Here is a 27,656-nt window from a genome sequence, read left to right as displayed (position 1 = left end):
GGAGGTCTGTGCACCACAACGAAGAGTAGCCCCCGCTCGCCACAGCTAGAGAAAGCCCATGCACAGCAACGAAGACCCAACACAGGCAAATATAAAAACACATAGATAAATAAATTTATTAAAAAAAATAAAAGTAAGAAGGAAAGAGAATTAAGAGGGCCTAGGATAGAATCCTGGAGCTGTCAGCATATGGAGACAGGCAGGGGAGGAGCCAGCAAGCGGGCCAAGGAGGAGAGGCTCAGGAGGTGGGAGGAAAAGCAGGAGCTTTGGAGGCCCGGAGCCACGAGCAGGTCAGAGAGGCGGGGAGAGGTGTCCTGTGGCAGCAGGGAGAGGCCTGGTGGGAGGATGGAGACGACAGCTCTGGATTTGGCAGCACGAGGCTGAAGGGTGAGTTTGCAGGCTGAAGTCCAGTGAAGCGGTGTGGACGGCTCTATTGCAGCCAGGTTTCAGCACATTAGGGAGGAGTTTGATAAAATTGGAGTGAGAAGGTTTCTGCTGGTCCACGAGCACTGGCCACCCCGTGTATAACTGCCACAGCTGGGAACAACTTTCTTCAACGCACCTGGTGGTGCCCTAAGCCAGGAGAAGATGAAGTTGAAGGGCTAAAACTCTCACTGGCCGAGATACTGGGGCATCACGGTGGGTCCTGCCAGACTGGGTCATTGATGGCTACATGGGTAACTAGTAGCAACCAAATGTTGAACCTCCTCAGTATCCGTATATTCCTGCACACATTACAAAGCCTAAGGAATATAAGCAGTTGTTTTTGGTTTAACTTCAAGAGAAAGCCTTGTTTGCAGAACCTAAAAATTACAAGCTGGTAGCTGCCCCATTGTTTGAATTGACGATGCACCAGGCTACAGATCCACCATTTCTTGTCTCCCTCAGCTTCTGAGCAGGTTCCATTTTACCTACAACTGAAATCCTTTGCCAGTGCAGAGGTGGAAGAAGCTGTCTCTGGGAGCACAGCTATACGCAGTGTAGAATAAACATGGTAGAAAATGTGCTTTGGGGATATCTCTTCCCCAGTCCTTAAATTGCCAACTATACATTCTGTTGTTTGAAAAGTAAATAATATGAAGAACCAGAGGGTGGTGTAAACAAATGTGATAATGTTTCATTCCCTTTGGGGCCTACTCATACTTTTTTGTATAATGTTAAAGAGAATTGATTTCTTTCTAGTTGTGTTTTCTTTTTAATTTCATATTAAAAATTTTTTTAATCAAAAAAAAATTTCACGGTGGCACAGTGGTTAAGAATCCACCTGCCAACGTAGGGGACATGGGTTCGAGCCCTGGTCCGGGAAGATCCCACATGCCACGGAGCAACTAAGCCCGTGCGCCACAACTACTGAGCCTGTGCTCTAGAGCCCGTGAGCCACAACTACTGAGCCCACGCGCCACAACTACGGAAGCCTGCGTTCCTAGAGCCCGTGCTCTGCCACAAGAGAAGCCACCCAATGAGAAGCCCGCGCACCGCAACAAAGAGTAGCCCCCGCTCGCCGCAACTAGAGAAAGCTGGTGCGCAGCAACGAAGACCCAACACAGCCAAAAATAAATAAATTAATTAAAAAAAATAATTTAAAAAATATTTTCAAAAAAGTTCACTGGGTTGAGCTGAAGAGGGAAATGGGAGGGGGTGGTATAGACAACACCTTTGAGAAAGTTTCTCTCTGAAGGAGAGCAGAGAAATGGTAGTAGCCTGTGGAAGAGATTGTCAAGGGCAGTTTCTTTTAAAGATGGGAGCTACCAGAACCCTTGTATGTGCTCATGGGGATGATTCTGTGGAGAGGGAAAGACAGGCTAGAGAAAGGGACAAATGACAGGAGAATGCCCCTGAACAGGCAGAGGGGACAGGAGCAGAGCTCCTTCTACGATGGCCACAAGAGGGCAGGCAGAAAGGCAGGGGTGTTGGGATCGAGAAGAGAGGGTGAGGATGTTGGGCACTGAGCCAGGGCTTTTCCAGATGCCTCCCTGCTGCCAACCAGAGAAGACTGGACCAGGGCAGACAGACCTCGGCTGGTCCCTGGCCAGTGCGGTTTGTGACCTCAGCTTCCTTCTGCAATTTGGGGAGTTTCACACCTGCCTCACAGGCCCACGGGGAGGAAGAATGGCAGAGCTGTGGAAGGAGCAACCACGTGCCTGGTGCCATGCCCAGCACAGAGTGGGCCTTTAGGGGCCCCTAGTAGGACGTGGCCACAGAGTGGAGCTCTCACTCCTGACTGGGAAAGGATAAGCCTTCGGGGTACCCTACCAGGCAAATGCCTTCCTGTGGGGCTGGGAGCTGGGCGCTGATCTGGGCTGTTTGTAAAGAAAACGTTAACTGCAAAAGCCGATTACCCTCTGCTGCTCCCCAGTGGGGCTCCGGATGAAGCCAGCTGAAGCCGCTCCTCCCTGCCTGATGTGGGTGCTCACAGGTCCCAGGCCAAGGCACCTCTCGGGTCCTGGACCAAAGCCCCTTGCCCACCACAGCCACTGATCAGCTGGGTGACCTCAGGCAAATCCCTGCCCCTCTCTGGGCCTCTGTTTCCTTATCTGCAGCATGGAGAGATGCACTCAGACCTGCAGGCTCTGATTTCGATCTACAACTTCAAGTCTTTATCAAGCAGTTTGTTCATAACACTAGTGAACAGATACTGACTCTAGAACCACCAGCTGTTAGGTGACCCTGGCCAAGTTATCCATCCATGCTGGGTCTGCCGATGGGGATGACAGGGTTCTTGTGAGGACCAGAAGACATCACCCAGGTACAGCCCTCAGCGTGGTGTCTGGCACAGAGTAGGCCCAATAAATTAACGAAAGGGCTCAAGGCTTTCAAGGGGGGTTAATGACTCCCTTATGAGGCCTTTGGAGAGCCACTGTTGCTGGCTATCAGGCACCCAATCCCTGCTTCTTCTGGTCTCAGCACCCAACTATTCTTTTGAGGGAACTCCCCCTGCCCCATTTCCACTCATTGCCTTGAGGAGGGAGTCTTAACTTGGCCAGTCACTCTATCCCATCCCTCTGGCCATGGAGATCAACGAGGTTAGATCTTGAGATTTTAGCTAGACCTTGTGGGAAAGCGGCTCTCCTGCTAGTTCGTGGGACATGGGACTAGAGCTGCTGGTGGCCTTGCCCCCAACCCAAAGGCAGAGCCTGGTGGAGGATGACACCAACAAAGACTACAGCTGAGCAAGAAATAAAGGCAGGCCAATATTCTGGGTGCTATTTCTTGGGCCTCTGCATCAAGCCAGTCTAACAGGGAGCTGTTCCCTGGAATTTTCAGTCACAGAAGACATTAATTCCCCACGCCCCCCACCTTTTTTTTTTTTTTTTTTTTGCTTGAGTGAGATTGAACTGGTTTCTGTCACTTGCAACCAAAGGTTTCTGACAGCATAGCCTGCGATGCCATGGCCTTGGGCTGGCATTCCATGTTCAGTCTGACCAGCCTTCTACGGCTCAACAGAGGAAGGATGATAAGGCCATGACACTGACCACTAGTGAGCTGCCTGGAAGAGGGACAGGGCTGCCTCAGGACAGCATGGGGCCTGCATTCCAGAGCTCTGGAAAAGGGCTTCCTTGGAGAAAAAGGAGCCAGGAGAAGTGTGCATGACCTGGCTGAACCTTCTTCTCCTGTGTCCAAGAACTACTAAAATCAGCAGAAAGTAACCTGGAGCATCAGGAGAAATCAAGGCTCTCAGGATGGACCACTCCAGGCCCCAGTAAGCCCATCCTGGTTGATGCCCCTGAGAACAGTAAACTAGCAGCCACAGGGCAGCCCTGTGGGAGAATGTATCCAGCAATGCAGTTTGCATGGGGGCAACCCAGGTGTCCATCAAGGCGGGAGGCCATTAGAGAACAAGGAAGCAGAGAGACAGATATGGATAAATCTTAAAATGGGGCAAGTGAAAAAAGAAAAATAGAATAAGATCCTTAGCACAATACCATCTACCTATGCATACAAAACAGCTCTACATATTTTTAAAAGACACACACGCCCAAGGGCTGCCAAACATCAGAGTGATGCTTATCTGGGCAGGGGAAGGCGCGAATGGGAGCGGGGATTGGAGATGAAGCAGGAAAGTCAAAACAAGGGAAGGGGCTTGTGTGATGATACCTTGCCCTGAACTGAGAGGTCTGAAGAGCTCAGCCTGGTACCAGGCAGGGAGGAGGGACAGGCACCCATGCAAAGAGGATCATTGTGATCACAATCCTGGCTGCACCCTGGGATCACCCGAGGAGCCTTTAAGAAATCTGAATGCCTGGGAGCCACAACCCCCCACCACCACCTCCCTGAGGTTCTGATCTAATTGGTCTGGCTGCAACCTGGGAAGTGGGGTTTTCAGAGCCCCCCAGGTGATCTCAACGTGCAGCCAAGGCTGAGAACCACTGAACTAAAGGGTTCTAATCCTGGCTCTGCCACTCACAAGCAAGTCACTTCCCTTCTCCAAGCCCTGGATTCTTTATCTAAAAGGGGCTAAGTTGCCCTATCTTGAGGAAAGACTGAATGTCACAAGAGGGGGCACCTGAGGGTCTGGCCACAGAGAAGCAGCGCTCCTCCCCTGCAGGAGGAATGCTGGGCTGAAAGCACAATTTCATCAGGTAAGAGAAATAGGCAAGGCCTACGAATCCCTTTTTGTTTCTGAGACTTAATTTTGGCTCAAGTTCCAGGGCAAATACAGTGCACCCCTGTCCCACCAGATGGGGAGGACACTTCCCAGATGAGGGTTGCCAGATAAAATATAGGATGCCATGTTACATTTGAATTTCAGATAAACAACAAATTCTTCTCTACCCAATATTCTGTAATAACCTATATGGGAAAAGAATCTGAAAAAGAATGGATATATGTATAAGTGAATCACTTTGCCTTACGCCTGAAACTAACACAACATTGTAAATCAACTATACTCCAATATAAAATCAAAATTAAAAAAAGAAAACAAATTCTTTTATAACGATGTCACAACTCTTGCATGGGGTATACTTGTACTAAAGAGATTATTGATCATTTTTCTGAAATTCAAATGTAACCGGGCATCCTAAACTTGACAACCTTCCCCAGATGCTGCTTTAGCTTGGTGTTGAGGGTCTATCCAGTGTGGTCTGAGAGAGGTGAGGGAGGGATGAGGGGTCCGTATTCTGAAGTTTCACAGCTGAGACCCTCTAAGGGAACTATGTTACCCCCTTGTTCCTACTGAGGAAAAGGAAGCCAGAGGAATTTGCCTGACACTAACATGAGTTGCTTTTTATTTATCCACTTGGTACTGTGGGCACCACCCTCAGAAGCCCAGTTCTTCCAGCAACTGGGAGGGAGGGACCCCCTTTATGGTGGGATTTCTTTGGTTCTCATGTTGTGCTGGCAACAGCAGAGTATCTATTACCCAGGCTCAAACCGTACAAAATCATGACTGTTTCGCTTTCTTCTTATTTTTATTATAACTTTTTTTTTTCTGATTATAAATCATTGTTGATAACTTGGGGGAAAAAAAAGAAGAAGAAAAACACCCATAACCCCTTTACCCCGATGCAATCAATGTCAACTTCCTCTTTCCCTGGGAAGGAAACATTTATTGAGCCTTGATCACATGTCAGTGACCTCTCCATTATCTCATATAACCTTTAGAAAGAAAAATAACTTTATTGCCCTTTCTGATTATAAAAGGGTTTTTACATATATATTAAAAAAGATAACTCATAGAGGTAGTAAAGAAAGAAGTGGAATTCACCTATGATCCCACCACAGAGAGACAGCATTCCTTCTAATCTCATTTCCCCATCTGCATGTAATTGTGAACATTGCCCCGAGGCACCTGTGCTAGGTGCTCCCTGTCAACCAGCTCACTGCAGGCACTTCTGGCAGATAAGGAAACTGAGGCTCATGCCTGCCACCTGCCACTGATGTTCCAGTGGGCCCTCTCCTTCCCTCCAAGGGGCGTGGGATGCTGGAGGGGCTCAATAAAGGCTTGTTAAATGAACAAATGAACGGGAGCAAGAGTCCGTGACTCCTCACAGGCTTGTTCAGTCTCATTAAGCCATCAGAGGCTGCTTCCGATTTGTATTTTTTTTTTTTTACATTTCCTGGAGGTGAAATACCAAAATCTTCCACGGAAAAGAGTGTAAGGCAACACAGTTCAAATGCCCAAGTAAGGCCGCAGCTTGGAGGGTGGGTAGCTCTTCATAATTTGGTCTGCCTAAGCCTGGATTTCAGGCATGTGCTTCAGCTCCCATGCAAATGGGCAGAGATTCTTGCTTCTTAGCTGTTATTTCTTGAGCGCCTTCTATGTGCCAGGTGCTGTGCTGCATCCCTTTCATACACCATCTCATGTTCCCCTGCCCAACAATCCCACGAGGTGGGTGCTGTCGCGAACTCAATTTACAGATGAAGAAACTGAGGCACAGAGAGGGTTCGGTCACCTGGCTAAGGCCACATAGCTGGCAAGTGGAGAGCCAGGTGTGGAGTAGAGATCCGTGTGACTCCCAACCCTCTGCTCCTAACTGCTCAGAAATTCTGCTGCCTTTCTTCTCCTGGAGAGTTGGGGAGCCTGAACGTATACATCTCCCCTCCCTGCCCAATGGTGGTGTGGGTGGTGGTAGGCAAGGAGCCCGGGGCCAGAGTTTTCCCTCAAGATGTGGGGCTGAAAGACCAGAAACAGCCCAAACATTCAGATATACAAACTGTGGTGCATCCATATCACGGAATACTACTGGACAATAAAAAAGGAACAAACTTCTGATACACCATCAACAGGGATGAATCTCAAAGACCTTGTGCTAAGATTAAGAAGCCAGACACAAAAGCATATACTGTATGATTCCATTCATGTAACATTCAAGAAGAGGCACAATAATCTATAGTGAAAAATCGGAAGAGCGGCTGCCCCAGGAGAGAGGGGGGCTGCCTCAGAAGGGGCAGGCAGGAACTTTCTTGGCTTACGGACAGGTGTATAAATCTGTCAAAACTCAAACTTTAGATCTGTGCGTTCACTGCAGGTAAATGACATATAGGGCTGTGTCCCCTGAGAAACCTGCTCTCCTTTTGCTCCCCCAGAAATGGAGGCTGGGTTGGCTCAGGTGCCACCTGTGACTTCAAGAGCTAAGGTCACAAACAGAAAGCAGGTCCATGGTTGCCAGGTGCTGGGGGGAGGGAAGGATGGGGAGTGACAGCCCAATGGGTATGGATTTCCCTTTGGAGTGATGAAAACGTCTTGGAACTAAATACAGGTGATGGTTGCCAACTGAATGCCACCGGACTGTACACTTTAAAATGGTACTTTTTTGTCATGTGACTTTTTTTTTTTTTTTGCGGTACGCGGGCCTCTCACTGTTGTGGCCTCTCCCGTTGCGGAGCACAGGCTCCGGACGCGCAGGCTCAGCGGCCATGGCTCACGGGCCCAGCCGCTCCGCGGCACGTGGGATCCTCCCGGACTGGGGCACGAACCTGCGTCCCCTGCATCCGCAGGCGGACTCTCAACCACTGCGTCACCAGGGAAACCCTGTCATGTGACTTTTACCTCAATTTTTTAAAAAGTTTAAAGAGAGAGAGAGAGAGAGAAATAAGGTCTTAAGAGCAGCAGACTTGTAGCCCCATGAGTTCTCACCACCTCCTCTGTTACAGCCAGAGCCACACTTGCCTGCCTGCTTCCCCAGTGGACCTTGAGCCCCTTAACCGTGGGCCTTGATTCGATACATATTGCCGACTGCCTGGGCATTGTAAATACTAGAAGACTAGGCCATATGTTTGACTGCTGTACCAGTAAATGGATTGTGAGTGAATGAATGAGCAAATGAATAAACACGTGTGAGTGAGTGAATATATGAATGAGTGAATGAATGAGCGAGCAAAAGAACAAATACTTGCATGAATGAGTGTGCAAGCAAGTGAACAAGGGAGTGAAGGAATGAGCACAGGAATGAATGAAAGAATGAGTGAATGAGCACGGAACTGAACGAAGGAGCAGGTGAACGAACCTGGGCCTGACCATGGACTCTGGACCACACCCGTGTGGGTTCCAATCCTGGCTTTGCAATGCAAGTCATTTAACCACTGCGTGCCTCAGTTCTCTCATCGGTAAAACGGGGGTGGTAGGTTTTCGCCAGAAAGAAATGAGTTGAAATGTGTCAACTGCTTAGAAGACGCCTGGCAAAGTGAGCCCTCGGTTTTCATGAATGTTACAGAGATACACATTCATGCGCGCGGGGACCCACTGCCTCGTCCAGGCGGCGCCGCCCTATCCCCCTGCCAGCGGGAGCCGCGACCTACCGAGGAGCTGCACCTCGTCGGTGATGCCGTAGACGTCGATGAGCGCCCAGAGAGGGCCGCTCACGGCCACACCGCAGTGGAAGAGCACGGGCTCGCCGTCGTTGACGCTGTAGAAGACACGGCCGTGGCGGTCCGCCCAGTAGGCCAGCACAGTGTCGCGCAGCGCCAGGTTCTCGGGCAGCGCCTTGGCCCAGTAACCGGGCCGCGTGACCAGGTCAGGACAGGCATACTTGGGGATGTCCTGGGCACTCATGAGCGATGGGTCGTGCGCCGTGAAGCCGAAACGCAGCGCCCCACTCCAGCCCGGGCGCACGGCCACCAGGCGCAGCCGCACCTGCTCGTATAGCCGGATGGGCCGCTGCGTGAACGTGACCCCGTTGCAGAAGCTGTTGCGCCGCGTGGCCCGGCGCGAGTGGCCGTCCAGCCGCACGTTCTTGCCCTTGGCCTGTGCATGGAAACGCGGCGCTTCGCCCAGGACCGGGCGCCGCTCCGGGCCAGGGCCGCAGCAAGGCCGGGTGGCCAGGAGGCGCGCGGGCGGGCTCGAGTCTGCGGGAAGAGACAGGCAGGAGGGTTAGGCGCCCTCGCAAACTGTTAGGCCCCTCTGAAACTGTTCAGAGCTGTTTCACTCCCAGACAGGCCAACACCGATGAGCTGGTCACAAGAGCCAGGCTGGGATCAACTGACTTCTCCATCCCCATCAAATCCCTCCACATCTAGAGGCTTCCTCCAAAAGCCGCTTGTGGGCTGCAAAGTCCCTCTAAAGGGAACAGCGGCCTTGGATTCTTGGGGAGTAGTGGGGAGTCTTTGGTTGCTTTCCTCTGTGTAATTTTTATTAAAAAGCAAGGCAATTTGGGCGCACTCTTGGGATCCCCAGTGCATCCTGGAATCTCAGCTCTCTGGCACTTCCTGGCTGTGTGATATGCAGGAGATCCTATCACTTCTCTAGCCTGTTTCCCTGCCTGTAAAATGGGGACATTGTTTAACTCACACAGCTGCTAAATGAACACGTGGATGAAGTTCCTAGAATACTGCCTGGCACAGAGCATGTGGTTAATAAGCAACTAATAACATGATCATAATACTGAGGTTCCAAAGGACACCCAAGCCAGGATTCTGACTTCCCTTCCCCTTTACCCACAGAAGAGGAAGGCATTCTTTATAAGCAAGGCTGGCTTTTCTAGAACATACACCTTTCATAATTCATTTCTATGGGAATTGTGCCCCAAAGGACCTGGAGAATCTTGGGATAGTCTCCTTTCAAAGGATCTGGACACTGGCCACAAACCCAGGTGGCCCCATCTGGAGGTGGGGGCATCATCCTTCCCACCTTTCCTCCTCCATCCCTGGTTACTTACTATGCATTTCCTCATTTAATCCTTATAATAACCGTATGAGGGAAGGACTACCATTATCCCCCTCATTCAGATGAAGACATGGTGTTTCAGAGAGGTTGATTTATTTGCCTGAAGTCACACAGCCGGCTTCACTAAAGGCAGAGCTTCAATTGAAGCCATGTTTGTGTGACCTCCGTCCTGCCTTTTTAGCCATTTTACCTTATTCTCTCTGCTGTTTAGGAATCAACACAGGATGGACAGAAGGGCTGGGCTGTAGACCCCTGACGTAGGAGAGGGATGCAGAGGCCACCTGTTGATTCCTTGTACCCCTAGGCAGGCCTGCTAGGCATTGAACTGGTGGAGGAGGGCTGCAGGCAAAATGCTCAGTCCATTATTCATCCATCCATCCATCCATCCTTCCATCCATCCATCCATCCATCCATCCATCCATCCACCCACCCATCCATCCATCCATCCATCTATCCATCCATCCATCTATCCATACATCCTTCTATCTACCTATCCATCCATCCAACCATCCATCCATGCATGCATCCATCTATCCATTCATCCATCCATCTGTCCATTCATCCATCCATCTGTCCATCATCCATCCACCCATCCATCCATCTTTTCTGCAGATGCGTCTGCTGGTGTGAAGCACTGAGGGAGCACAGGTGATGATACAATCCTGCCCTTGTGGAGATCTGAGTCTCTCCGTGGAAGAGAAGACACACAGATGAATAGACATGAACATTAGGGACCGATAATAACAATAGAGACCCCATTAGGCATTGTCATTGGGGGGCTATTAGGCCCAGAGGAGACCCCAGACTCAGCCAGGGGCCGGAGGGCAGGGGGTTATGTCCACAGAGCCAGGTCTTAAGGGAGTCTACATTCCAGGCAGAGGGAACACTAGGGGCAGAGGTGGGGGAAGCTGGACTTGGAGGGGAGGGTAAGTACTACGGTAGGTGTGACAGAGGGTATCTGAGGTTGGGCAGCCACTGCTCTGCAGGGGTGAGGGGTGAGGGTGCCATCGCATCATAGGGACCAGCCAGGAAGGCCCGGAACGCCAGCCTGGGAGGCTCAGAGTGCACACCATGGGGAGAGGGAGCCACTAGGGGCCTCCAGTGGAACAGGCCGGCACTGCCTGTTAGGAAGGGCCCCTAAGGCAGAGAGGAGGGTGGACACAGAGCCAGGCTGTGGGCCATCTCCGGAACCACAAAGATAAGAGTAAGGGACCACTGGACAGCAATTCCGGCAGGACAAAAATCAGACGAGTGGGGGAAATACTGCCCGGGTGTAAACCATCCGGAGAGGCCGCCCAGGACAGCAGAGCCTGTGTTCTCCACGCACGCTGTGGCCTTGTACCAGCCACCCAACCCTGGGCGGCAGTCTCCTCCTGTGTCTAACAGGCCGGATTCTCTCCAAGGTCCCCGCCGCTGGCAACCTCTCCAGGAAACTTTAAATAGGACTAGAGATCAAAAGCACCAAAGACCACAAGCCACCGTTATTTGATTATTTTTATCTCAGCTCCCATCACTGTTGTTTTTCCAACCTTACCTCTCAATCAGAGACTTTCTTTACAAAACTGGCTTGGGGATCCTAAGCAACTGTTCCTTCAGAGTGGCCTGGCGATTTCGATGGATGCTGGGGTGTGGAGAGATACTGCTTTGTTACTACAAGGGGATGTTTCCTGCTAAACCAGCTATATGTTAGGATAAAAGGCAGCCAAGTAACCAGCGAAGTTTACATATTTGTTTAATTTTGATTATATGATCCAACTTCCTTCAGGGAATGAGGGATAAACACTACTTTTCCCTCCTCTGAGGCCAGAGTCCTGATGTGAGATAAAGAAAACCAGAGCGAAAAAGTCTCTAAGAGGATGTGTTATTTACACAAATCGAAAATGCTCAAAATGAAAGAACAAAAAGCAATCTGCAAATTGCACACCAGCGTCTGCTTTTAGCTCAGCTCAGGGAAAGCAGCTTCTACATGAAACAGAAAACTGTGGCCATGGACCCCACGGGCCTCGGAGAACATCCTAGTTCAGGGACGTCAATGGAAAACCTGAACTTTGTCATTTAAATTACAGCAATAAACACCACAGCCATATTAGAGAAAGTTTGGGAAGAAGGAGAAAATTTCGCCTCTTCTCCCCACATTCACACCTTAACTCACATTGCATTTTTCATGTTGGCCTTTATCCTGCCTGGCCCTTATCCACGGAAGAACCACTGGCTGTGCCCTCACTAGGTGCCATGTCTTGGGCCGGATGTTTCTGATACAAGGTTGCAGTTAATTCTCAATACAAATCCTCGCCCACAGGATTACTGTCTTTATTTTCCAGGAAAAAAAACTTCCTGCGGCTACAAGGAGATATGAACCCAGCTCTGTCTGACCCCAAACCAGCGCTCTTTCCTCCTGTCCTGACTTTCCTCCATAAGTAGCACAGAAGTGCTAAGCATTAAGTAGTACTGAGTACCTTTTCTAACTTCCTTGCAACCAGAGCACACATTTAATTTTGCCTCCTGCCTTTTCTTTCCTAACTCAACATTATATAAAAAGCATCTTTTCCCACATGGCTCCCAAGCATTCACTCTTCTGTTTCACCACTGCAGAATATTCCATTGAGAGCCAAAATGTCCTCTGCTGTTCCCCTCCTGGAGATGACTTCAGCTGTTCCCCCAAATGGCTGAGTCCACGGGCACAGAGGTTCCTGGCTGCTGGTGCCAGGACCAGATTTAAATGGACACCCTGTCACTGGTGAGAAGGTGTCACCTTCTGCCAGGGAGGGGCCCCCAGCCCACACCAGGGACCAGACCCTTTCCTCCCATGCAAGGCAGAGTCTCCACTGGCCTCTTGCGGGTGTGCCTCCCTCTCTCTGGCCAGGAACTCGGTCTAGAGACTCTAAGGACAAGGCAGGGGGAAGGAGTTTCTATGCGGTGGGAACCGAGGGGAGACTCTGTAGTCTCTTCCTGTGTGTAGGAAGGAGGGGACAGTCCTGGCCCACCCCTCATGGTTAACCAAAGGCTGCTGCAGCCCCTCCAAGACCAGAGGGAAGGGTCTTTCCAGCGTTTAGTCAAGGAAGCAATGCCCCACTCGAAAACGTACGAGTACAGATTTTGGGGGGTGGGTGATGAGTGGCTGTCAGTATTCAGGGAGGAGGGAGCTCTGTTCTGGCTAAACAAATGTTGCCACTGCCAGCCTTGGGCTAGTACTTCGGGAAAGCAGGGGGACATCAGAACTGCTCCGCGGGCTGCTGCTCTGTGATTTACTCACATCAGTGCTTTAGAACGGCCCTCACGGGCTCTGGGTTCGAACCCATGCTTTGCTGCTAATTTGTCTGAGGGGCCTTTGGACAAGTCACCATCTGTGAATAGTGTGTGAATGCAGAGCCTCATCTCAGGCTGCTGGGAGGAGCGATGAGAGCACAGAAAGCTCCCAGCAGGAGTCCCAGCACACGATGGATGTGCACTAAACGTTCATTCCCTCCCCTGCAGGGAACATCAGGTCCAACCCCTGGGTAAGCCCCTCACTCCATCTCTCCCACACTTTTATTTTCTAAATCTCAATGTGAGAGGCGGTTAAAAAGAGCACAGGCTTGGAGTCAGGCAGATAGGGGTTTAAATTCTGGTTTTGTTGTTTCGTAGCTGTGTGATCTTGAGGTACATGCTTAACTTCTCTGCCCCGCCCCCTAACCAGACCTAGAAAACTGGTAAGAGTCATCTCCACCCTGCACGATTCCTCTGAGGACGAATGAGGCCAGCTGGTCAGACTCGGTGTGTGGCACGTAGTAGGTGTTCACTTAACACTGGGTTCCCCCCCCACCCCCTTTAGTTGCCTTATTTAATGTCTTTGCCGAGAAAAGGTTTACTCCTGGGTCGAAGATGGCTACTTGTAGGGTCAGGGGATTATATCCTGCAATGTTTCTCCCATGGAGGGTTGGTAACCTTGGCCAGGAAAGGCCTTTTGAAAACCCCAGGGTCACTTTCCCTGGGTGTCCAAGGACAGAGGCCTATTTTTAAGCCATCCCAGCAGCGTCCCAAATGTGCACTGTGCCACCCCTGAATGATGCCCGCTCATCGCCCCAACCCAGCCTTTCCTTTGATCTAAAAAGAGCCCAAGGAAATGGCATTTACTGCCAGGAGGATGGCAGGAAGCAACAGCTCCAGCTTCTCTGGCTGCCGAGATGACGGCCTCCAGCTTGCTGGCATTCAGCAGATGGCATTCTGGCTGAAATTTTCATCAGATTCCGCTCCACCGGGAAAGGGAATTGCCAACTGCGAGGACAGTCTATTCTACCCCCTCCCTCTCACTAGGGGATTTAACTAGCCTTTTACTGAGCCTTCGTTATGTGCCGGCACAGGCCTTTGTGTATTGAGTTTACATTCTTACAACCCTTCAGGGTAGGTTTTACCACCTTCATTTTCCAGAGGAGGAAACCAAGGCAGCAAAGCTGGGCAGTGGCAGGAGAGGGCCAGGCTCGGGCCCTTCCTCCCATCCCTGTCCCCTCTCCAAGGCGGCCGCCTGTGGCCTTTGGGGGGCGGGGGTCGTGTGCCTTGCTAAGCACAATGACATCTGTACCGGCCCCTCTCCCACCGAAACACACCCACACTCCACTCACACAATCTGATGTACAACTTCAGGGGCTTTCTGAACCCGCACAACATCCCACCTCAGACTGTGGACCTTCAGTAACAAGTCTCTGTTTCAAGTGACAGAGGTAGGAAGCAACAGGGTGCACGTGTGTGTGCACACGCGGGCTTTAGAGAGGAAAAGGCAAGGCTGGCATTTGGCAAGGCTTCCCGTCACCCAAAGCAGGGCGGGGATATCAGTCTCCTTTGGCAACAGAAAGTAACTTTTCTATTGGTGGGTTTGAAAGTGGATTAGAAAAAAATAACCAAGCCTCCTTCACCTCTGCCAAAAAGGGCAGTGACATGCATCCAGCAGACAGACTCCAGCCTAACAGGACTTTGTTCTCTGTTTCAGAGGCCTGGTCAGCCGGCACCCAGGGTGGAAAGGGGCCAGCCCACACTTGGAAACCGCCACCAGGCTCCTCCCCGCTCCTATTCTCTGCAAACAGAACCTGGTCAGCACAGTGCAGCCGGAAAGGCATAACACTCCAGTCAGCAGCTGCATGGAGGCCCGGGCGGAGGCCGGAGGTCACGCGACACTGCTCGTTGGGAGAAAAGCCCTCTCCTTCCAGGTCTAAGTGGCAGCCCTCTTGGCTCAAGTGGGCTCTGATGCACTGAGTTCCCAGGGAGTGAGGTCATCCCAACGCCCCTTCCAAGCGTGTTCAGCAGAGTTGGGATTCCCAAGCCGGCTCCGACCCTCTGCTGGGCCCCTCGGTCGAGGTCTCTTCTTGATAAAGGGACCCAGGAAGCTCCAACTTCAGAAGCGCCGGCTCCCAGGGTTAGGACCCCACTGCTGCAGAGGGTGGGGGGGAACGTGCCCTCATTCTTTTTCAAGTACATCACTTCCTCCTTCATCTGACATTTAAGGAGCATCTGCTCCATGCCAGGGCCGCACTGGCTGCAGGGACGCATGCACTGACGAGTCACACACAGTCCCTGACCCCAGAGCTGAGAGACCAGCAGGGGGCATGGACACAAGACACCATGACTGCACAGGGTGGTCAGCACGGAGGGCTGGGGCCATGGGGATGCTTCTCAGAGGGGCCACTCTGCAGTCTGAGAAAGAAATGGCTGGGGGTGGGGCATGATAAAGGATGGGGAACCGTGTTTCAGGCAGAGGGAACAGCACAGGCAAAGGCCTGGAGGTGAGAACAAGCTGAGTGCCCTTGGGGAACTGCAGGGAATAGAGCGTAGGCGGGAAAGGGGAGGGTGGAGAGGGAGTCAGGAGCTACAACACAAAGGGTCTTAAAGGCCTAGCAGAGGAGGCTAAGGTCCTCAAGAAGGCTCTGGGGGCCACTGAAGGGTTTGGAGAAGGGAAAGCGCCTCTGAGGATTCGTCTCTCTGAAAAATGAGATTCAAGTCCTGGGTCTCCCCATAGAAACTGCCCGTTCCTTTCTTCCCTGCCTATCAAAATGATCTGGCACAGCTGGAGCGGGAAAACCAGTCCAGGTTTCAAACGCAGCTTCTAACCGCTGGCACGGTCCTGTCCCTTGGCACCTGCTTCTCCTCCAGGTAGCTTCTGGCAGCTGCCTGCTAAGCCAGCTGATGGGCCAGCTCCCTCCTTCTCTTTGCCCTGATAGCAGCCACTCCCCCAGCCTGGGTGGTGCCCAGAAGCCTGGCTGTTCACTCTCCTCAGCCCTAGATGGGCACCTTCAGGGCCCCTGTCCCAATTTTGAAACAATAGATCCACTGGCCCTGCTTTTCAGGCTCAAGAGCAGCTGGAAACTCTCCTAGAACACCAACTGTTCTCACCTCTGGAGCTGAGGAAATGCTCTTCACAAACCCCATGGCTGGGTGGTATTTGCTGGCCCCGAGGGGTAGGAGCCCACCTCTGTGGCACTCCCAGTGTGTGCCGGGGGCTCACCACACGGCCCATTCACTCATGGCCTCACCCTGCCAGGTGGCTTCCAAGTGAAGAAACTGAGGCCCAGAGAGGCGGACGTCCTGGCCAGAGACCACCCAGCCTGTGAGGCTAGTGCCTGTTTTTGAATCTGGTCCCGTCTGACCCTGAAGTTTGCATCCTTCCTGTTTTATGCCTCATTCCTCCCAAGGTCTCTCGCTTACCCCCTGACCTACAAGGAAAAAGTAGGCTATGTACAAGAGGCATAAGCCACCTTCTGGGACAGAGGTGGAGTGAGGCCCTGGCTTGGTCTCAGAGAGGGGCAGGTGTGGTGGTGGATGTCATCAATCAGCCTGTTTTGAGCAACTCAAAGGCCACAGGTTGGCAGAACTTGGGAGGAACAACAAGCAGCATCTAAAAAAGGAAAGCAGTGGCAGATTATAGCAGGGGGATGGAACCCCAGAGCCTAATGTCCCCAAGGTTTAAAAGGGGATTGGAGGTGGGGCATGATCAGAGAGGCAGACCTCCCAGGGGGCCATCCGGAGCCTGGGGCTGGCCCTCCACCCACCAGACTTCCTGTGATCCTCCTGACAGTGCTGAAGGAGGTGACTGCTACCAGACCCACTGCTGGTGAGGAAGGGAGGATCAGAGAGGCTGGGAGAGCTGCCCAAGGCCACACAGCCAGGAAGTGGCAGAGTTAGCATTAGAACCATACCAGCCTGGCTCCCAAGGCTAGGAAGAAGATGCTATGGGTGCTTTGGGCTAAGTGTAGAAGTTATCCCTACAGGGAAGGAACAGAGCCTGGCACACAGTAGGTCCTCAACTAAAGTAGATTCCTTCCCTGCCATGTTTGGCTTTGAGGCCCACAGAGAAGTGACTCAAGGGTGCCCCTCCCGCTCTCCTTCCTTCTCCAAAGATCCAGCTTTCTTTTCCCTCTCCCCCTCATCTGTCAGACTGGCCTTTCTCCAAACGTCTGAGGGCTCCCAAGAGCCACTGAGTATAGATTGAGGATGCCTGCAGGAAGTCTGCATGGGCTTCTGCCCCGACCCAAGGAGTAAAGGATGAATGTTGGAAATGCGAACTCAGGAGTCCTGATAAGAATCTCCATATCATACATCCTAAGCTCTGATGATCTGAGAGTTGTTGGCTCACTGGGGCCTCTCTACATCCTTATGAACCCATTTCCCAGATGAGGACATTAGGCCCAGATGAGGAGGGGATGGCCCAAGGTCATGGTGCAGGCAAACAGCTGGGTCAGGATTTCACTCAGACCTGAATCCAAAGCCATGCACACACTTAACCATTATGTGGAATTGCTTCCCTAGCCAGCCAGCGAGTACTTTAGGAATCTATTGCAGGGATTTGAGAGGTGAGACCCAGCAGGACTATTTGGTCCTATAGCTCCTCTCCTTTTCATCAATTTCAAGAGCACAGATTCCTTGCCTTCAAGGAATCCAAAGTCACCTCTGGCAAAGAGGGTGAGACATGCCCATTTACAGAGTCCCCATCTTATGTTGGCTCAGACTTCTCATGGAGTCTCCTATTTATTCCTCATCACAATCCCATGAGGGGGGTCACCATCATTCTCCCCATCCTAAAGATGGGAAATGAAGGTTCAGAGAGGGGAAGTGACTTGCCCAGGGTCACTTAGCTTACATAGAGAAGAACTGAGGTTTGAACATGAGACTACCTCCAAAACCAGTGCTCTTTCCACCATCTCTCCTGGGATTCCAGCCAAAGACCCCACCTGTCATCCCTGTGTGACCCTTTGCAAGGCTCTTGCCCTCAGAGTCCTGATCTGCCAAATGGGAGGTGGGACATGGTGATTCTGAGCATTCTCGGAATTTATGAGATGGGTGGGCATCTCCTTGGGGAAAAGGAAAGAAAACACGTGCCTGAGGGATACAATTATGATGTAAACAATGTGTAATGTTGAGGATGTAAACAGAACATACTTGTTAATAGCTGTGGGCCTTGTGCCGACTGCCAGTACTGCCCCAGACGCCACCACCCCACCCGTATCCCCAGATGGTTTACTCATTAAAGAACCCTCTCCCCTCTGCCCAGAGGTGATACAAGAGGCCAGCTCTGAGCTGCCCTGAGTCCTGGTAATAAGGAGAATGAAGGGGAAGGGAGGAGAGCGAGCTGGCACTGATATCCAAGAATGGCTGCTGCTCAGAAATACCTGCTGCTAAGTGTGGAAAATTGCTGAGGCTGGGAGGTCACAGGGGAGGGAACAGACCCAGAAGGGGGCAGGTGGCTTCATCTTTCTGTGCCTCAGTTTCCTGATCTGTAAAATGGGGCTAAAGCCTCCCAACATGCAGAACTGGCAGGGGGATTAGAAAAGAGAGAGATTATGAAGGGCCCTCCACGCGTTCAGCAGATGAGCACTGGCTAGCACTTCTTATTAAGACCCCGGGATCAAAAGGCACCTTAATGGACAATTCATCCCGGATCCATCTGATGCTCTAGTTGCCTCTACAATGTCCATGTCAGGTCCCAATTGGGCTAAACACCCACGCCACTCTGGCAAAGGGTACTTTCTCCCCGACTGCCCTCATTCCACTTCCAGATAGCTTCCACAGTTAGAAAGTTCTTCCTTTGACTGAGCTGAAATCTCATGTGATGTCCACACACGTCTGGTCATGTCTGTGTTTGGTCCACAGTACCCTTCCCTATCAAGTCTGCTCCCCTGTCTCATGGATCTGCAGGCAGCTCTCAGGTTCCAAGGGTCCCCAGGCTATGTTGCTGGGGATCCTTTGCCCCTCTGGGGCTGACGTGGCCCTTGCTTTGCTCTCCAGAAAACTCTCAGGACATCAGTCGTCCCCTGGCCTGCCTTGAAAGGGGGTTGGAGATCTACACATCAGACTTTGGGAATATCAGCTGGAGTCCCCATAAGCCACCGGGAGAGTGGCCCTACCCTGCCATGCCTAAAGGTGGGATGTGAGATAAACAACCTCAGAAGTAGGTGAACAACTGAAAAGAAATCTGCCAGACAAATCTAAATGCTCACAAGTTTCTGCTCAATACTATGAAGGCTTCCAGGGCAAATGTGAAATGCCCCCCACCTGACCCCCTGTCTCGACCTGGCAGTCATCCATCCCACATCAACATTGCTTCCTTCTAGCGGGAATCATGTTGGACTACCTAAGCTGTGTGCCCTTAGGCAAGCTACTTTCCCTCTCTGTTCTCTCAATAGTTATATGGGACTAAAAATAGTAGCTCTCTCACAGGGCTTGTCCTGAGGGCTAAATGCAGGTACCTGCTGAGAACAATGTCTGGCACAGCCTGGCTGAGTGATACAAGCTAGTGGTTATTATTATTCTTTTGTGTCTGTCTCCCTTGGGAGCACCAGGCCCAGCAGGGAGCAGGGGCTTGTTTGTCTAGTGAATACATAATCATAACAGGTGCCCCCTGTGAGCACTCACTACCTGTCAGAGGCTTTGCAGGCCTGAGATGCAACATCGCTATCTCCTTTCTGCAAAAAGGGGACTCAGAGCTTAGAGAGGTCAAGTCGTTCGTCTGGATAATAAGGGGCAGAGCTAAGACTCAGACCCAGGGATGGAGGCCCCCAGCCTGTGCCATTACCAACTCTGTTAACAATGACAGCACACCAGGGGGACAGGATGCTCCTGGCCTGCAGGAAAGCCTGGGTGCAGGGTGACAAAGGGCGCTCACCCTGGCCCCAGGCCCTTGCTGACCGACTGGTAGGGGCTGCCTGGAGCTCTGGGTAGCAGCCGGGCTCAGTGGAAAGGATGTGGGTGCATGGTGACACCTGCCAGTGGGGGGTGGGGATGGCCGAGCACGGGCCAGCTTTTACCAGGCAGACACATCAGGAGCCTGAGCCCTAGTCAGGCAGGAGGAAGGGCTGCAGAGCTCCAGTTCACCCCTTCTCCTCCAGGGCAGGATTCCCAGAGGCCACCTCCACCTTTTTAGTTAGAGTCTCCAGGCCTGGGGTGAGATGAGCGGGGTTGGTGGATGGACGTTTTCTATAGGCAGCGTCGTTCTGGCTGCTGGGGACAGAGGTGATTCACCTTCCCAGGACAAAGAAGGTAAGAAGGTGTGCCTGCAGGAAGGACAGCTTGTGGGGAGGGGGGACTCAGGAGCTCAGGATGAGGCCAAGGGGCAGCAGCCCCAAGAAGCCCCCGGGGGCAGCACCCCATAGTGATGGGGGAAGGGGCTTTGGGGTCAGGCAGGCTTGGGATCAAATTCTGTTCTGCCACTTCCTAGCTGCCTGACCCAAGGCAGGTCTCATGACCCTTCTGAGCTCAGTTTCCTCATCTGTGAAGTGGGAGACTACTTCTGGAAGGCTCGTCCTGATGGTTTAAAGGGGATGAAACAGAAAAAGGGCCTGGCATGGGGCGGGCGTGCTGCAGCTCTGACCACTCGGCTACACCCCCCAGGTGGGCGCTCACAACCTACCGCACGCTGGGCCCCTTCCTCTTCCCTCTCTGCTTTAAGCTCTCACCACACACCTGGCTTCTGGGCTTCTATTTTAAGCCCTTATAGAGCACCACCAAGTACAGAAAGCCCTTTGGTCCAAAAGAGGACAGAGCTGACTCTTCTTGTCCATGGGGAAGATTAAACAGCCTGTTCTGAGCAGCCTTTGCGGCCCAGCCCAGCAAACACAGCACATCATCCTGGCAGGGAGTGTGGCATCTGAGAAAGCTAAGTCTTCTGACTGCAGGCCGGCCTGCAAGAAACCACTCTTCCTCTGACCTGACCTCTACCCACCGCTTTGACCTCATATTGCCACCCCCACTTGCACTGGGACCTCCGAACTCTGTAGCTCCCCCTTCACATGCCCCGTTCTCCCTCCCCTCAGGCCTTTGCACATCTAACCCTCTGCCTTGAACAGCCTTTCCCATTCCCTTGTGGCTAACTTCTCTGCTTTCCGGTCTCAGCTGGATAGCACCTTCTCCAGGAAGCCTTCCCTGCATCCTCCTCTAGGCTCTCACAGCCCCCTGGGCTTCCCCTCCCCCACTTACCAAACTGCCCTGTCCTTGTTAGTCTCTCCCACTAGACCTGGAAGTTTGGTGAGCCGATGCAAACTGCAAAATGCAACCTGCCAGGCAGATTCTTCTCCTCAGAAATGAGGTGTCTTGGACAGGGCTCAAGGAACCCTTGGGAACTGCTGTCAGTGCTATGAAAGGGATGACTCCCAATCCAGCCCCTCAGCTCAGGGCTCGTGGTCACCTGGGGCAGAGCTTTCAAGGCAGGAAGTGAAGGGCACTTGTCAGCCAGCCCCGTCTAGGGACCCCAGGGGCAGGCCTGAGGCCTCTCCTGTCCATGGTGGCAACAATAACCATGACAATGACTGCCCTGGACACTGTGCTAAAGCCTCCGCCCGCTCTGTTCCGTTTAATGTTCACTCCCACCAACTGCAGGGAGCTACGAATCCTCCCCACTTGCAGGGAGGAAACCGAGGCACAGAGAGGGGAGTTCTTGCCCAACATCACTCCACTGGGAAATGGCCGCGCTGAGATTTGAACCCAGGTAGCCTGACTCCAAGATGCATGTCTAGACCCGGACACCAGACCTCCTGCTGCTGTAGACCAGTGAGTGGGCTCACCATAGCCCTTAACCACTGTGACCCATGGAGAGAAATGCATTTGATATTGTGACACGCAACACGCACAGGTGCACGCACACGTGCACAACTGAAGGCAAAGTTTCTGAGGCAAAAATACTCTTCCTGCGTGAATGCACTCGATATTTTATTTTTTATCCTATTCTATGTCATTAGGATTTTTTTTAAAAGGTGGTCATGCACGACCCACAGTAGACAGACAACAAGGCCAGGCCTTGTTCGGGGTGTTGGGCGTCGGCCCCTCCTTCTTTGAGGCACAGGGTAGCAGCACCTTATGCTCTGCAGTGATATAACCAGTCACGTGACCTGCTCTACTAGAGCATTCTATCCCTCTCCCACCAGTGGCCAGCTCCACGGGGCCCGCCTGTGGCTGTCCATCCCATTCAGGGCGGAACCCCAGGGCTGGCACACGACACATGCCCAACAGATGTCAGGTAAGTGAACGAAGGTGCACAGTCAGGAAAATGCAGAGCAGGGCACGCCCCAGGGTCACCCAGCCTGGGCGCACGGCACTTAAGCGGAGATCAGGATGGCTTTGGTGCAACTGAGCTACAGAAGACCCTAAAAGCAGGCAGAAAAAGATGACATTCGAATGGGGGAGGCAGACATTCAGTTGGACTTTCCTTCAGATGTCGCCTTCCCCAGGAAGCCTTCCCTACCCCCCTTTCCTGCCTGGGGAGAGAGAGGGGGAAGGGAGAAGAGGTGGGATAAGAGGGTAAAAACAGAGCGAGGCCCCAGTTCCTTCTGGCTCCAGGTTCTCCACAGGCAACTTCTCCATGTTTCCTATACATTGGACAGACCCATTCCTCTTCCTCACTTCCACTGATGGATAAGACTGCTCCATCCTTTCCCCCAACGCCCACGCCAGCCCCCAGCATCCTCGCAGGCCCTCACCAAGGAACCTTGACTAGTCAGGGCCCCTGACCATGTGTTGACAGCCTGGTAGGTTTCAGGGCTGTTGGACGAACCACTATCACTTTGAGAGGCTCAGGCTCAGGCCTCTGGCTCAACTGGGAGGCTATAAAAGTGATTCTTCATGACCCAGTGGGAGAGAGGCAGATGGGGCCAGATAAGACGGGCAAGCCCAAACTAACTTTACATTGTGACTGGGTAAAGGAGGAAGAGCCGTGCAGAGAGAGGGGAATGTCACTGCTTGGGTCATCCGTGCAGCCACCGTGATGGCTGTGAGAGTGACAAAGGCTGCTGTCCTCCCTAGAGCTGAGACAGTCCAGATCCAGGGAAAAGAGTGGCTGCCGTGCCCTCGGAGCATTACCGCCCACTGCCAGAGGGCAGCAGATCTGACCCATGTAGGCCCAGTAGCCACACGGTTCCGTATTCAGGTCAAATAAAGAAAGAGGCTCTACAGGGAAGGCACCTGAGTGGCTCAGTAGGAGCAGATGCTTCCGGTCTGGACGTAGCATTTGCAGACTGACCATCTAGGTTAGGAAGATTGGTTCTCCCCCTTATACCGGTGAGCCTTTATCCTTTATCTCTCCAAGCCTCCATCTGCCTCCCTGTAAGATGGGGATAAATATAGCCCCTCTAAAGCGTTGTTACGAGGATCTGAAATAGGTAATGTGGGTAAAGCCCTTGACTCAGGGCTTGGCACAGAGCAGGGTCAACACGCTTCCCTCACTCCAGAGCTCCAGGATACCACTCACTGAACTAACACTAGAAAGGGCCGTTGACTTGGTCAAGCATGGACTGACTTAATGATTAAACCCAACTGACAGTTTGAATTCAGCCTCTTCTCCAACCAGAACTACGGGTGAGCCCCAGAGGCGTGTGGAGGGAAGGGATTGAAACGTGCTGGTGGGAGAAGGGGGAGAGTTCCTCCTCCCATCCCCCTCCCTGCTGGAATTGTGCCCTCCTCTCCCCCCCACCCCACGCATGTTTACACTTTTCTTTCTTTGCTTTGCAAAACCCAGATTAAGGCTAAAGGAGTGCAGAAAAAAGGACCATGTAGTACATTACAAACAAGACGGACCTGGGTCTGCTAAGCCCAGCTTTACCACTGCCTTACTGTGTGAGTTGGGGCAGGTGTCTCAACCTCTCTGTGCCTCAGTCTCCTCATCTGTAAAATGGAGGAGAACGGCACCTTATTTTGCAGGTCTGAACTGCAACTAGAAAGGGAATGGGTAATGCACACAGTAAGAGCATAGCAAATGCAAATTCCCATGCTGAACCCTGCACACTTGTTTATAGGCCATTGATCTGAATTGCTGATGCCCTTTGTGAGGGCCACCAAGGGGCTTTCCCTCAACCGATCATAAAAGGCATTCTTTTCTGGGGGCATTTCCTTACTGTGTACAATAGCATGCCAGGTGTACTCTGGGGCACCCAATAAATGGCATCTGAACCATGGATGCCAGGGGAAGACCGCAGGACTTTGGAACTAAATAAACCTGGATTCAATCCTGGTTCTGCCAACTGGGTGACCCATGTGAAATGGGATGAGTCATTTTACCTCTCTGAGACTTGGTTTCCTTATCTGTAAAATGGAGATGATAATCCCTACCTTGCAGAGCCGTTGCAAGAACTAAATTCATTCGTTCAGCAAATATTTACTGAACATCTCCTATGTCCCAGCCACTGCTCCACATGCTGAATATACCACAGTGAATAAAACAGGCAAGATCCTCCCTGGGGAGACAGACGATAAACAGCTAACTACATGTACAGCATGGCACATGGTGAGCCATGCTAAGAAAAAAACACAAAGCAGGGGAGAGGGAGTGGGAGACGATGGGGGCAGGGGCAATGGCAGGAGTCGCGTGGAGCAGAGACCTGAAAGAAGCAGGGGGAAACCATGTGGAGATCTGGGGTAAGGATGTTCCAGGCAGAGGGATCGGCAAGTGCGGAAGCCTTAAGGAGAAGCATGCTTGGCATATAAATGAAGCCACATATGCAGGAAGCCTGGCATGGAATCCAGGTGCTCGGCAAATGCCAGCTCTCTATTTCAAGTCCCGTAGAAGGAACCCCACGCATGTGTCCTTTTCCTGAGAATGAAAGCACAAGGATTTCTACAGGGCAACACTGAGCCAAGTGTTCTTTCAGCCTAAGATGCAGGCAACATGTGAGCTCCACCGCCAATTTTTGGGCTCCCGCCAGTCACCAGGCTCTGAGCTGGGCAATCAGGGATACAGGATGATCAAGACGTGGGCTCTGTCCTCAGGCAGCCCCAAGGCGAGTAGTAGAGACGGGTGATGACAATGCAAAGTGGTCTGATGAACAAGCAGAGACAAGAAGGTATTTAGGTGGCAGAGCAAAGGTGTGGGTGGTCAGGGAAAGCTTCCTGGAGGAGGTGACAACTGAGCTGGGTTTTGAAAGATGGACTAGACACTGAAAGGATATTCCAGGTGTGGGGAGCATCACGTACTGAGCACAGAGGTGCAAAAAACAGCACAATGTGTGTGAGAAACTAATTACGGGCAGGTCAGAAAACAATAAATGTTTCTTCAGGTTTTTGGCGCCTACAGCCTGATGTGGCACAGGAATGCCAGTTCCATCTCCTTCCTCAAACTCAATGCAAGCTTCAGCACCAGTGGAGCTTGAATTTTCCACGATTAGCTACTGCCATGAGTAACCGACCTTAACCTCAGGCTCCCAGCGCGGGGTGGCCCTGTCCACAGAGAGAGGGCCGAGTGGGATGGAGACTACATAAATATCCAGCTATATTTAGCCCGCCTAGCGTGCCTCTGTCCCTTCATCTACCCCAAGGCTGACCCACAGGTGGCAGAATGGCTTTTCTACTAGAACAGCATAAACATTTCTTAATTAAGAAATCCCACAAAGGGGCTCATGTCTTTGTGGCTGGGAGGACATCTGCTGCTCTATTTGCCAATAGCCCTAGACACCTCCAGACTGGGTGGTGGGTTCTCCCCATGCCATCCCCATCCCCATGCCGTCAATAGCCTTGGCCATAGGAGGCGTGGCCACTCTCAGGTAAGAGGACCTGGATTCGAATCCCACCTCTGCCACTGATTAACTGGTGACGCTCTGCTGGTGACTTCACCTCTCAGAGGATTTGGTAAATTCTGTGTGCAGTGGCCTGAAAGCTGCCCAGGGGCTTATAAAGTAGAAGGAGGGGCTCCTCTCCTATAAGTGGGCCTTGGGAATGTGGGGCTCAGCATCATCCATTTCAATCCCTTCCAGGGGAAGAAATAATTATTTTTTGATATATAATTATGAAGGAGAGAGCTATATGGGACTGTTAGAGCATAGAGGAGGTGATACCTCCCTCTCCTCCTAAAACCTCACATATGTGTCTCTCACCTTCTGCCTAAAGGCTGCTACAAATGCCCAGCCTTAAGGCAAAATAAAGATTTATTCTAAAGACTTGGCAGGGAGGAGGGTGGGCAGAGAGACATAGGTCCCAATCCAAACCCCCTCCCCACTAGCAACATGGCCTTGGGTGTGTCATTTCGCCTCCACTGAAACTCAATTTCTTCATTATAAAATTGGAATACACACCTTTACCGTGAAGCTTCTTTGCATATCGCGCTGGGGTAGGCAAAGTGCCAGACACTGAGCCTCCAAGCCTTTGAGCAGCGCTGATCTATTCCCACAATTATCAGGTATTTTCTAGCAAGGCCTCCTCTGTCTTCACACCCCCACCTCCTTCCAGCTCTGGATCCCCTTACTCTGGCTCCGGAAATTCTGGGGCGGTGTTAACTAGGGGGCGATGCGCTCGACAGCGGCGACTGCAAGGGGCTAGAGAGCTCCCAGCTGAGCAGACACCAGAGGGGGGCGCAGCCAGGGTGCGCGTGGGAACGTGGCCAAACCAAGGCAGCATGTACCGCGGGGGCGCTGAGCGGCTGGTAACTTAGGTACCCCTGTGAGCACGCCCCCCCCCCACCCCTAACTCTCAGCCGCTGCAGTCTCGGCACAACGGGAGGCTTTTGGCCGTCGGAAGCCCTGCGGAGCCTGGTTCCATTCACCCCCCTGGAGCGCCCCGGGCTCCTTCATCAGCGCCCTTGGGCTGGAACAAAGCCAAGGGGTCGCGCAGCATCTTCCCAACGGCCCCTTCTGGGGCCGTGCATCTGGCCAAAGCCGGGAGAAAGAGCACCGGGGTCCCCAAGGTAACCAGGACGCGGTACCCGCCCTCCCAGAGCGCAAAGCTCAGCCGCTCCGCGCGCGCTGAGCCGGGAGTCGGGAAGCACCAGAGATTCCAGCCCGCCGAAGGCTCCAAGGGTAGGTGGGGTGGCTCTCCGGAAGTCACCCAGAGGGTCCCCCGAGGAGAGAAGAACCTCAGCGCCCGCCTCCCGGAGGGGCTCCCCGGCGTACCTGGCAGGGTCCTGTGCACAGTGTTGCCCATAGCTGCGTCGGGGCGCGGCGTTCGCGGTGGCGCGCTCGGGACGCACGGAGGCTAAATACGCGGTGGGCCGGGAACCCGGGCCGGGGTCGGGCTCGGGCTCCGGGGCATCGCGGCTGCACTGGCGAGCCGGCGGGCTGCAGCTGGGGAGGGTGCGGTGAGGGAAGCAGCGGCGGGAGGAGGAGGCGGAGCCACCGGCCGGGGCCTGCCGGCTCCGCCCCCGCCTCCCGCCGCCTCCAACCACGCGGAGAGGGGCGGGGCCGCGGCCGCAGCATCTTTTGAAAGTTTGCACCGGGAGGCGGGAGGGGAACGGCCGAGCCTCCCGCCCTCGCGGCTCCCGCGCCCGGGGCAGGAAGGCGCGTCGGGCAGCTGGGTGCCCTCAGGGTGCCAGGCTCGTTAGCCTGCTGACCTTTCTGTCATTAATCGCAACACTTTAAGAAGGCCTACTGCGTGCCAGGCGCTGGGCCACAGGGGGCCAAGCCCTCGCCCTGCGGAGCTTCTATGCGGGGTGTTGAAGGTGCGGGGGTAGGGGTGGGGGATGAGGAGGTCCGGGACGGAAACACAAGCACAAGGTCACCTCGGACAGTGTAAAGGGCTTGAAAACAGTTCAGCCAGGGTGATGGGTTGGGGTGGGATCTCGTGCCTACAAATAGGAGAAACCTAGGCAGTGTCCAAAGGTTGGGAGGAGGGAACATATATT

General features: G+C 52.7%; 1 protein-coding gene and 1 pseudogene across 1 annotated transcript in view; one reads left to right on the top strand and one right to left on the bottom strand.

Annotated features, from left to right (window-relative positions):
* The window catches only part of NEURL1B (neuralized E3 ubiquitin protein ligase 1B), a 38,174-nt gene extending 11,041 nt beyond the window's left edge, over positions 1-27,133 (bottom strand). Inside the window, exons 1-2 of the mRNA XM_022595105.2 lie at positions 26,929-27,133; positions 8,242-8,787 (exon numbers count right to left, since the gene is read on the bottom strand). Coding sequence (XP_022450813.1) covers positions 8,242-8,787; positions 26,929-26,959 — 577 coding nt within the window. The 5' untranslated portion in view covers positions 26,960-27,133. The remainder of the gene's footprint in view (positions 1-8,241; positions 8,788-26,928) is intronic.
* On the top strand, positions 190-27,085 carry LOC111185527 (cleavage and polyadenylation specificity factor subunit 5 pseudogene; annotated as a pseudogene).
* Positions 27,134-27,656: the final 523 nt, after the last annotated feature.

Source organism: Delphinapterus leucas, chromosome 3 (genome assembly GCF_059928025.1).
Source record: "Delphinapterus leucas isolate spDelLeu-1000000601 "Yukka" chromosome 3, BTC_Dleu_Yukka2, whole genome shotgun sequence".
Lineage (NCBI taxonomy): Eukaryota > Metazoa > Chordata > Mammalia > Artiodactyla > Monodontidae > Delphinapterus > Delphinapterus leucas.
The sequence above is the reverse complement of the archived record's forward strand: the minus strand, read 5'-3'. Positions and strand labels throughout refer to the sequence as shown.